This window comes from Vitis riparia, chromosome 16 (assembly GCF_004353265.1).
Source record: "Vitis riparia cultivar Riparia Gloire de Montpellier isolate 1030 chromosome 16, EGFV_Vit.rip_1.0, whole genome shotgun sequence".
Classification (NCBI taxonomy): domain Eukaryota; kingdom Viridiplantae; phylum Streptophyta; class Magnoliopsida; order Vitales; family Vitaceae; genus Vitis; species Vitis riparia.
In genome coordinates, this window is record NC_048446.1 from 20302896 (window position 1) to 20315451 (window position 12556).

Here is a 12556-nt window from a genome sequence, read left to right on the forward strand (position 1 = left end):
GAGTATTCATTGATTTTCACATTGATTGTCATGTCAACTTCATCTCATTAGTAGAGACCCGACTTTAGGGACTTAGAGGGGTGCTACGGTCTTTACCGTACCTTCCCGATAAGTAACCTGACTCCCGAACCCGATCCGGTTTTTCGCAGACCACCTTTTCCAAAATAAGGAGTCACACTTAGGGTTTTTATTTCTTATTTTGTTTACCCTTTAAAAATAAAACAAAAATAAATGACGACTCCAAGTCATTTTTTGAATAAATAAAATCATTTTCAAAATAAAAATCGAGTTCGCCATCGAGTGGGAAACGCATGAGCCGAAATACGGGGTCCACACATGTCATTTGGTAAAAAATATATATTTTTTTTTGGAAAAAACCAATGATTATTCTTTAATTACTTTAAGTAATTATTTAGATTTTTAAATATGGGTTTTAAAATTTTTTATTAAACACTTAATTCCTTAAAAACAAACCGTCCAAAAATTAAAATATATTTCTAACCTTCTCAAAATCATTCCCTTGACCATTAAAACTGAATAATATAAAGTAATTTAATCCAAATTTACTTGATTGTAAGCATTGAGAAAAAAAATTATAGAAAAATATTGAAAAAAAATTCTTTAAAAAAATGATTTTTTTATTTTACTATATAAAATATGAAAAAAAAAATCAAATATAACTTAAATAAATTAAAATTTTATGTATTTTTAAATTATTTAATTTTTATAAGAAAAAAAATATAAAATAAAATAAATAAATAAATTTAATATAACATATGAAAATGATCTATTGAATTTATTTTCATTTTCTCTTCCCTTGACCAAAGATAACAAGTAAATTTATGATTAAGAAAAATATATATATATCCCATGATTATGACGAACTAATTTCTTCCTAACTTGTTATTTTAAGTTAATTTTATATTTTATCAAACATATAAAATAATTAAATTGATTCACCCTCAAAAATTCACTACTCCACTCACCATGAGAGACAGATCACCAACTTTGAAAAGAGAGGTGAAAGACCGCCAACTATACATTCACAGTATGGTGTCTCTCATTCTCAAATCACTAATCTGATGATCATTGATTCAAAGGAAAAAAAAAATATAATCAAGGAAATCCATATACAACATAATATACACAACGACCTCATACAGTTGACACTCTTGACACACTCTCTGGCTTTGCTTATATAACCATTTAACCTCCATTTTCAACATTCTACATAACACCATCACCTAGCACAAACAGAAATATATAACCTACCTATTGATCTACAGCAGTAAAATCCGGCTCCGCCGGTTTCTGAAGCAGTATCGGTGATATTCTCTCTGGCAACCTCGCTTTTCGTGTCACATTACGCCGCAAAGCACGGAGAGCATTGGCTGCGAATCGGGATGCATAAATGGTGGCACCTAGACTAGGTGAGCTCCCACCTGCCTTGGCCAATGCGTCCTGCAACCTATCCTCCTCTTCCCGAAGGGACTCTTCCAGCTTCTTCCTCCAGTAGCGGCGCCAGGCGGCTTGTATGAAACAGGCAGCCCAAGTCCTCCACTGGTGGGAGTAGAACCTGAAGGTGTGGCGGAGCTGCTTGCTGTGGAGTCTTCGGAATTGGGAGGCAACAAACTTCAGGTCGTCAGCCATTAGAGCAAAGGCTTCAACTTCGGAGAGGGCTAGGACGGTTCTGGTTGAAATGGGAAGGTTTGATGTTGAGTGGGGGTCCAGTGCCCATGTGAGAAGTTCTTCTCCACAGAAGTCACCGGCTTTCAGATAATCAGAGTTCAAGAAGCCAGTCCTTCCACCATTGGTTGTCATGGTGGATAGCTTGCCTCGCATGACAAAGAGCATCTCATCGACTGGGTCCCCCTCCCGGACGATGTAGCTATCTTCTGTGTACAGTGCTGGCTTGAGACGGTCACACATTGCATCCATCAGTTGCTCATCCATCTTTTCGAACATTGGCACCTTAACAATGTTTAAGAAAAAGATGTAAATCCGTGGTTTAGTAATAATTAATGGTGCATTACTAATCAACTTGAAGACAACACACAATGCTGAAAACCAAAGAAGTAAATGAAGATTAGAAAAGAGGTATACACTCAAATTATACAAAGTATGTGCCCATAGGACAGTTTTTTTCTAAGACTGTTTGGTTTCAGGAAAGTACTGAGGATAAAATATATATATTAAGATTATGTTTAGTTCCTAGAAAGTACTAAAAAAGAAAAAAAATATCAAAGAAAATAATTTTCTCTTGTTTGGTTATATTATAGAAAATCAAATGCAATTAAAATTGGTTAGAAATTTATATATTTTATATTATTTAATATTTATATAAAATAAGTTAAATAAGTTTGAAGTAGTATATATAAATAACTTATTGACTTTAAATCTATTTTTTATTTTCCTTCACTTTTTTTTCCTTCTACTTTTCCTCTCAATTTTCTTTCCCTGGTATCTTCTCTCAGATTTTCTAGGGAACCAAATATAGTTTAAATAATGCTCAGATCAAAAACCTAAAACCACTGATCTGTATAATCAGCAGAGTAACTATCTTAAGCACTGACATGAACATTGTCTTCATGTCAATGCTAACAACTGACATAAGCTACTTGTCTGTCCCCACGCAAACAAAAAGGAGAAATACAATTGAATGTATACCATCCATGGGGTATATTTATATTAAAGGGAAGGTTATGACATATTGAAATAACAGATCAGCCTTAATGCATATCTCGCTAATTCAGAAATTATATAGATATTCTCATTCACTTGAAGGGCAAATAATAGTAAGAGCAATTCTAGAAAAGGGTAGGTGAACTCACTCTTCTGAGCAGAGCCAAGCAGAGATGGCGTTTTATGTCCCTTCTAAGGTCCTTGGGAAGATTAATGAGTAGATTCTGTTCATCAACACCTCTGGTTTCTTGCCACTTGTACTGTTCATACCTCCTGATTCGCTCCCTCAGACTCTCAGGAAGCAGGCGATGAGACATCCACTGTTCTGCATCTCGCCTTTTCACTCTCATCTCCTCCAATCTTATGGTTGTGGACTGCAGATATGTCTGTTACACCACAAATTCAGTACATCAATTCAAGACTAAATGAGATCACTCTTTAATTCTTAAACTTGGCTTGGTTTCATAATCAAAACAATTCAGTCATAAAATGTATAGATGTTTTTCATATCATCCAGATATTGACATAGCTCCATTTTTCATAAGGGAAAAAAATGTCTTTAAAAGATGCATGTCATTGATGCTACCAAGACATTTTTAACCAGCCAATCGCTCAATTCCCAAAAAAAGATATCAGAAGCCATTTTACTTGATTCTAAAAACTCTAGAACTTTGATCTACAAAACATCAGTCATTTAGTACTGCAAACACAGTATCAATGGAAGATCTCTGGAACCATTTCCATAATCTCCCATCGTGTTGAAATACAACTTCTATGGATGTTATGTTTCCAGAGCACTGAAGGACAAAATGAACATGCATTTACTATATTGAAGCAATAATTACACACTAAAAAATTCTCAAACCATGCCCATTGATTGAGGAGTCCAAAAGAAAGAAGTAGGTGTGTGATACATCCTACTTATGATTTACACAGCATCTCTCATGCTTACACATAGTATCAAATAACTAAGAACTAATAAATAGAAATATTCAGCACTAACCTGCATATTTCCAATAAGAAATGAAAATAAAACCAAGCCAGAGATGGAAATGAACACTGCAAAGCAAATTTCCCAGACATAGGTGCTTGTTTTGAGGTTTTGACCAAGAGAACTGCAAAAAATGTACCAAGTATAAAATACCACAATAATAAACACAAATGATGCTCAAAGTAAGAAAACCAAAAGTGTATGCATTTGTCATTACAAAGAGAGGGTTTGAACAAGGTAGAGATATGTCATATATTTTATGGTAAGACCATCTATATAATTGGAAATGCAAATAAGGGAAACCAACCCAAATTTTGACAAGTGAAAATTCATAAGACAGGAGATTACAGCTGCCATGCTGCATAAAAAATTTTCAACCATTTACAACAATCGACTCCTGAGAACTACATGAGCTTAAATCATTTTAAACCAATAATCATCATTTGTCTGGCATCCACCTAAAATTTTCTCTTGAATTATGCAGTAAGCAGTACCAAATTTATGAGCTAAAAGCAATTTGAATTTCCACTACATGAGCTTAAATCATTTTAAACTAATAATCATCATCTGTTTGGCATCCACCTAAAATTTTCTCTTGCATTATGTGGTAGGCAGTACCAAATTTATTAGCTAAAAGCAATTTAAATTTCCATGAATTTTTTGCAGTGGCCTATGCCTTTCTCACACATTATGTGATGGGATGCAGCGAAGTCAGCCAGTGGCCCCATGGTTTCGTGATAACATTACTTTAGATTACGAGCCTAGAGCAAAGATCCATTCAAAGTAGATCCACAGAGAAAAAGTCCAGAATATGAAGGTTTTAGGTTAAGTAGGACTAAAATGGATTAAAGAATACAACAATAATAAAATTAGGTGCAGAGGGAATAGTTAAAATAGATGGATATGAGACACCTATAATTGATTGAATTTATCATCTAGGTTGATCATTCAACAGTGGGAATTGATACAGATGTTGCACATAGAATTAGAGTGTTTCTGCAGTGTTGTGAGGATGCAAATACCATTCTTCTATTTGAAGGCAAAAATTACAATTCTGCTATAAGACCTATGTTGCTTTATGGTTAAATGTTGGAAAATCAAGAAACACATGCAACATGAGCATGTCTGAAATGAGGATGATGGACCAGTGGCAAAGCAAGAAAAGATAGAATAAGAAATGAGTGTATCCATTTGGGATCAAAGTAGTACCAACTGAGAAAAAGGAGAGGGAAACTCATTTAAGATAGCTTGACTAGCTGCCACAGAGACCAATAAATGTGTTTAGAGCACTATTTTACTTTTAACTTGAAGCTGCTCAAGGGACAAGAGAAAGATCAAAAAGAAGTCTAACTGAGGCAGTAAAAAAGCAATTATGTCTTTAATACAACATTGGACACGGTCCTAAATAGAGCTCAAAGGCAAGCAAGAACTCACTTAATGAACCCAAAATGTTGGAATATAGATGAAATATTTGAATTACCAAAGCTCATATTTGGCTACCCGTTCAGCCCTTCCCTAGAAAACTCTCACTACATTTAAATTCTCAACATGAGGTAGGTAACTAAAAAGTAACTAAAGATGAAAAAGGGAAGATAATATAAGATGAGGAGCATGGGCATCACACGTGATTAATATAGCATGCTATGTATAATGCAACATCATAGCAAGTCTGCATATCTACATAAACTAAGAATTTAAGGGCAGTGAATGAGAAGCATAGTGGTGGACACAGCACAACCATTATTTCTGAAGTCTGAAGCACAGACTGCTTTCTTGTTCGCATACTCTATGAATGTGAAAGGAACATGATTAGAACTCCAAAAAACACATGTATGATACAAAATGCTTATTTATGGAACACAATGACATTAAGTGTTCAAAAATAGATTGATATGAAAGAATAAAAGATTTGACATGGGCATACCTCAGATTTTGCAGGCCCCACCAAAAACAGTAAAAGAACTTCTGTGGAAAATCTGTTGACTCCACAACACCAGACTGAAGGGCGTCAAGTAATATTCCAAAATCAAAAACCGTTGTATTTGGTTCTATTACAGGACATGAAGCGTTAAAAAGTGTTGTATTCACTGTTCCTTTACAATATAGAGAACTATCAATGCATGAAGTATCATTTCCACAAGCTTTTTTCCAGCATGTAGTTTCGCGATCTATAGCAAACAAGTACCAAAAAGCTCCAAGTACCTACAACATCTTAAAGTAATGATCAGAAAGATCTGTAAAAGAGAATAATTTCACTTCTATTTGAAAAATAATTTAACAGGGAAAACTAAAAAATGAAAGCTTTTCACATTTTACTCCTATATTCTGTCCATGCCACATCTCTCCAGGAGGAGAGAGAGAGATCCAAAACACATTTTTCTCCTGCTTTACCCTTGGATATTATTCCATTTGCAAACATTGGTGCCCATTAGAACCTACAAGGTATCCTCACTGACAACTGGAGTTATAATTTAACCATCCAACATGTTTATTAATCTAATTATGGGTACAGGTAAAATTTGGCTACAAACATGGAAACCATACATCTATTGTTTGATTTTTTTTTTTTTTTTTTTGGGTAAAGCAAGAGAATATCATAAAAAGAAATGCCAACAGTGTGCCCCAAAGTACATACGATGCATCTATTGTTTGATATATGAAGAATCCTAGTATATATCATGGTAGGCAAACATTTAGTAGCAGAGGGCCTAAATCTTAACATATGGGGATGAATCTCACTCCTAGACATGCAAACACCTAAAACACACACCCAGATCCATGCAAAGCAAATATCTTTCTCATTTCTTTTTTGTAAGTTGTTAGATCTTATATCTTGAATTGCTTCCTTTTTTATGTCCAAAAAAGAAACAAAGAGTTCTTATTCATTTGAAAAAGTCAGTTTCAGATCTGTGAGAAGTCAAAAGCCAAACATCCAATATGTGTTTAAAAAAATGAATTGTTCCAAAATTTCAAGGTCAAAAAGAATTTTAATATGTATAAAACATAAAGGCAGTAAATATACGCGCCATATCTACATACATGTCTATATATAAAAATGACATTTAAGCCTTCATAACATGGCATTTGCCAAATATGTTTGCAAAAAAAATGTAATGGCAGGTAATCAAACTCACATGACTCGCAAGCATGTAAAGAAAGAGATTGAATGCAGCTCCAGCCCATGCAGTTTCAGTGAGTATGCCAGAAGTTCTTGTGACTTCTTTGTATAACGGACGAACTCGGAGCACCCGTGGTATGTATTGGAAGAAGACAACAAATTTCAACAGCCTCTTTGTATTCACGTATTTTGAGCCTCCTAGTTTGGGAATGATAATCCAAATTACCACCTGAACATATTGCAATAAGATTAAAGTTCACACCTAATATCAAATTAATGCAACTTAATGCTAGTAAAAAACAAGATATTAACTTGCTTGGGTTTCGATTTCAGACAATTTACTGTCATAAGAGCCTTTCTAGGAGATACAAGATAAACATTAGGGCAGTTGATCATCCACCCACCTTCAGTCACACAAATAACAGTGAGGATCACAAAGGCATGACCAATAATTGGTTCCTCCAGCTTCAAAAAACTCGTATATTTAATGAACCACACAGGTGGACAAGCAGAGAATTTTAAAATGACCAAAAGAGTGAAGTGAAAAGTACAGTAAGGTGGAGGTGCTGGCTAGCTAATCTATTCAAGTCTCTTAAGTTGTTGTGCAGGAAACCTTAGGATCCAATCCCGCCTTCATCAGTAGTGGGGGGATTTAGGGGGTATGGGGGAGGGAAGAACCATCCCCTATTGTGTAGCCCATAGGCCCAAATATGCCTCCTTGTGAACCCAAATAAGAAATTGTCAACAAGTCAATAAGATCACCGCAAGAAAATCTAATGCCATGAATATAAATCCCAAGCACACACAAGATCTGATTTCTTCTCATCCCACTATCCCAAACAAATGTTCCAATGAACAAACTAGGGCCTATTGGCCTAACAGTGGACACTTTATGCCTTGGCAGCCTTGCAACCAAACCTTAAAATACTATGGGAAGAACATTCTGGCTGCAGAAAAGTTTTCCTTACCTGTGGGAGGGGAAGAACAGCGAGGATGTCGATTAGGAAGTACGAGGACAAATATCTCCTTGCTATTGCCCAAGAATCTTCTACTAGAACACCTCTTCCAAATACTCGAGAAGAAGGAGCAATAAAACCAGTTCGAAATTGAAAAATAATATGGAGTAGATAAAAGATATCGGTGAAGGAACGCAAAACACTGGCTGCAATCTGCAATGGTTCGTCCAACGAAAGGCATTTCTTTAATTTATCAATCACTGGGATGTAAAAGAACAAAGGATCTAGGGAGACTGCAATAATGCATGATAGAACGAATATCTTATTCCACTTTTGGAGGAATGGCCCCTGTGGATCAAGAATTTTCTTTCCGGAACCCTTTTCCAGATTTCTTCTGAAAGAAAAGGATTTCAATGACCTTCTAATGCTGTTAATCCGTTCAGAACCACATTCCAAACCTCTCTGGAACTTCCCTGAAACTGAGTCTATTGCTAGTCTGATTCTCCCAGATCTTACTCCATTGTTTATGGGAATTTTCCCTTCACTACTTCTCTCTGAACTCCAATCCTGGAACCTGAATAAAATATAACCAATATAAAAATCAGTCCATGACACAATATCCAATGCAAAGGAATAATTAAACGTGCCACTGAATAGAAGAACATCTTAAACATCAAATGTAAACAATTATATCAATTGCTCAGTTGAACAGGAGCAGGCAAAACCTAGGAGTCCTACTATGCCAAAAGTACACCCACCACTAACTAATGTCCATGTGAGTACTTTGAGATTCTGAAACCATGGCAGCAATGCAGAGGAACCATGTATTGTAAATTGAATTAGCCAGAGTCATCTTCTGCATGATTAGAACTATAACCTCTGATGCTATAATCCTATATTAAGCAAAATTTGGGGTTTTTCAAATGAAAGAAAAAATAGCATTGAAAAGGGAGAAGAGAGATATTGATAGATAAGCTAGGAAACCCTTAAAAATATAGTTGCAACTGAGAGTTCTTTTTAAATCTAAAACAGATAGGGAGCCCTCGTCTAGTGCAGGATTTTTCAAAATTTAGCACAGCAATGGAGGGATAGGACTACAGTATGCTGCAAAATGTTAAGAAGTTAAGTAATGATTCTGACTAAAATAGAAGCTACTGAACATTCTGAGTTAAGAGTACGCAGAGTTAAAAGAACTGACCTCACAAACTTCTCTTGTCGGTAGTTCATAGTGTTGGTTTAGTTATGAGACAATGTAAAACATGGAGAATCACCCTCTGCACACTCAACAAACCTGGGCGAATGCTTCATGTAGAAGAATTTCTGAAGACAAAGTGCTGATATCAACACCCAAAGAAATGGAAAAGAGAAAAAAAAACTCATATCAGATTTATATCCATTTTCACCAATTATGAGTACAAACTCTGCAGATTGTGCAACTCTTAAGTTGTGATCTAGGAGGTAAAAAATTCAGAGCTGCCAAAGAGAAGTTTAGTTCTAATACTAATTATTCCTCTATCATCACCAAGAAACAATAAACAGGTTGACAAAAATTTCCTTTATTTTAAAAATGCCATATGAAAGATCATATCAATTTTGCCTCCAATAGAAACTGATAATTAACGATACAATAAAATTTAGGGGGAAAGAACCATATATCATGATTCCTTAGTTGATTGTTGCAGTCATCACTTCCTTTTATTAAAAAATAAAATGACTCCAATCAACCCAATAATTTAAAAAATATGTACACCACATCAGTCATTATAGGAATCGAGATAAGGCCAATTTGGATTGAAGTCTAAGAAGCCAAAAGCTCCTCTTTAAGCTCAATAAGAACTCATATACCAGTTTGCATAATTTTGTTAAAAGAGCTTAATATGGAATTAGAAGTCCCATTTTCACATGTGCATGAAGTTATTTCATGTTTAACATTATGCAAAAAGTTACTTCAACTTCTAACTAAAGTCAAAAACAAAAAACTATCCCAAATGAGGCTTAAGTCATAAAGAATAGAATTTTCCTGACCATTTTTTCGATTTTCAGAGATAATGAATTAAGCATTCTCCTTTCCCTTGCCTTATTCTTTCAAAGAAACAAACAAGATTTAAGACATGGGAAATTACAAAAACAACTGAACCATTTTATTGGATGACAAATTTTACTAGTGCGATTTATCATATATTTGATATACTATGACAAAACTTTTACTTAAAGAGAAGATGAAAATACAAGTAAACCCAAGAACATGACAACACACATAAGTGCTGCAACTCATGCAACCTTGAAATTCATTGAACATGATTCCATAAAGGTCCCAAACATTAGTGTGCGCCATTACCATACCACCAAAATAACTCGTAGCAGCAAGAAAGTAGCAATAATAATGATCAAAGACATCCAAGCCATACTATAAAGAGTTATGTGTTGATTAGAATGAAAAAATCCAGATTGGGTATATGTATTATTTCTTTCATAATTTCATTAAATATTAAATATGCGTTATCTAGATTACCCCTTACAACTAGAGATGAATTGCAGTATAGAACCAATCTCCAAGTCTCACACAACAATTTACAAAGTTCGATTTTTTTTAGAAAATGAAAAAGTTAAAATTGAGAGAGAGAGAGAGAGAGCAGAAAAAAAAAGGTACACAGACTATAAAAGATCAATAATTTGAACCAAAAATGAGAGCGGAAAAAGAAACTGCAAATCCTAAATTCTCGAAAGCTGAAAGACTACCGTTTCATAACTTAAGTCAACGCAAATTCCGACAAAAACTCCCATGAAAGATGGAAAAAAGACCCAAAACCCAAATCCAGGGAAGAAAAAAAGGAGAAACTTCAACCAAAACTTGCACAAACCAAAATATACAACTAAAAATCGAAAAAAAGCAATCACTTCACTGATTGAACAAAATCAACGGGCGATAGCGAAACGCTAACCAGCGGTCCAGGACCGATAACCAAAAGCACAAAAAATGAATCGATTAAACACGAAAAACTCACCCGAAACAAAGAAGACAAACTAAAAATCGACAAAATAGTCATTTCCACATAATCAAACGGAGATTACGAGAGATTGACTAGTAATTCAGCAGTAACGATAAATAAAAAGAAATATGCAAAAATTAATCGATTTCTGCAGAAGCGATGAGAGCGTACCGCGGACGAGAGACAAGGCAGGTGTTATTGATGAAGAGAGAGAAAGAGAGAGTTTCTTGGAAGTGAATTCGGAGATTTGAAATGAGGGTTTGGGGAAGCTTCGTGGAGACTTCCGCTGTGGTCACGGTCTGAGAGTCGTTTTGTGTAGAGAGAGAAAGTTTAGAGAGAGATGAGTTGGGTACAGAGGAGTCAAGAAGGGACAACACAGACGAGGGTAGTGGGGGCCTCGGGTTCTCTGCGGTTGCCTTCTGTCCGCTCTCTACGGTACTTCAGGGGCGTTTTGGGGATTCGATGATTTTGAAGTGGCAAATTTGAAATTGTAAAATTGTCAACAGAAAAAAAAAGTATGAAAAGCAAATTTAAAAAGAAGAATAATAATTTTATTTTTAATATAAATTTATGAAATTAATACATAAAAATTAAAAATTATATCATAATTAAAAATCATTTTTATAAGACAGCCAAACAAAGAATATACAATTGACAATAACTTGATAATATTTAACACACTTTTTAAAAACGTTAGGATTTATTTGACTTTTGATAGAAAAAAATATATATTTTTAAAAATAAAGATAAGGATGTGTTTGGCTTGAAAATAACTCTATTTCTAAAAGAATATAAATATATTTTTTTACTTTTAAAAACACATAGTAATAATTTTTTTATAAAAAAATATTTTTAAAAAATTCATTCTAAAATTGGATTGATTTATATAATAAATTTGAAGTGTTTTTAATTATTTTTTTTATAAAATAATTTAAATAATAATTAAAAGGATTTGAGAAAATTTAAAAAAAAAAATCATCCTAACTAAATAAATAATATTAGTTTTTGATATTTGAGTTTTTAAATATAATTTGGTTTTTTAAAATAATTAAAAATTATTCCCATCTTGAAAAAATGAAATAAAATGTAATTTTCAAATTTAAAATTTAAAACGAATATTTAAAAAAAAAAAAAAAACACCTTACGACAAGACGAGATATTTAGAAGTCTATATATCTATGACGTGGCTGGCTGTGATTGGTCATGGAAGAAACCGAATACAACCGGCGAACAGCCGGCAAAACTGCAGAAGTCAAAACGCCATCGGCGTTGACTTGATAATCGACTATCGCCTTATCGTAATCCATCCGCTCTTCCACTTGCGGACACATGTACGGTCAGCAAGAGCGGCCTCACGTTAAATCAATTTGGTTACCCATGTATTTAAATATTAGTAATAATCAACAAGCGAAGCGAAACTACCACCAGCCTCCTTTGTTCAATGTGGAAAAAGACATTCTAACAAATTTTTTTTTCTTTTTTTCTTTTTTTCTTTTTTTAGTTTGTCGTTTAGTCTGTTTTGTGGAGAATTTAAAATTAATATCGTCTAATTCTATAACAAAATTATTTTTTAATTCATAAAATAATAAATTTAAAGAAAATCTTATTGAACTCAAAAATAACTTTTTGCTTTTTGAGAAGCCAATTTGAAAATATATTCTTAATTTGATGCTTTCAAAAATAATATACTCTTTTATTTTTATACAAATGTCTTCTTTTTCTTTAAATTCATGTTATGTTGAAATTCTTCTTACGAATATATATGAATTTTAATATATTTTTTGTAAAATATTAAGAAAAGAAAAAAAATATTAAAAAA

General features: G+C 33.7%; 1 protein-coding gene across 3 annotated transcripts; it reads right to left on the minus strand.

The window, feature by feature from the left end:
• Positions 1–985: 985 nt before the first annotated feature.
• On the minus strand, positions 986–11077 carry LOC117933551 (cyclic nucleotide-gated ion channel 1). 3 transcript variants are annotated; one of them, XM_034854970.1, is made up of 8 exons: positions 10909–11077; positions 8946–9067; positions 7760–8321; positions 6808–7020; positions 5598–5875; positions 3686–3797; positions 2832–3068; positions 986–1971 (listed from the first exon to the last, which is right to left on the minus strand). In XM_034854970.1, the coding sequence occupies exons 2-8, from the start codon at positions 8972–8974 to the stop codon at positions 1273–1275; spliced, it is 2130 nt and encodes a 709-aa protein (XP_034710861.1). In that variant the 5' UTR covers positions 8975–9067; positions 10909–11077; the 3' UTR covers positions 986–1272. The 3 variants fall into 3 exon arrangements, with proteins under 3 accessions (XP_034710861.1, XP_034710859.1, XP_034710860.1); XM_034854968.1 differs by having other exon boundaries at positions 8946–9081; XM_034854969.1 differs by lacking the exon at positions 10909–11077 and adding an exon at positions 10753–10856 and having other exon boundaries at positions 8946–9081.
• Positions 11078–12556: the final 1479 nt, after the last annotated feature.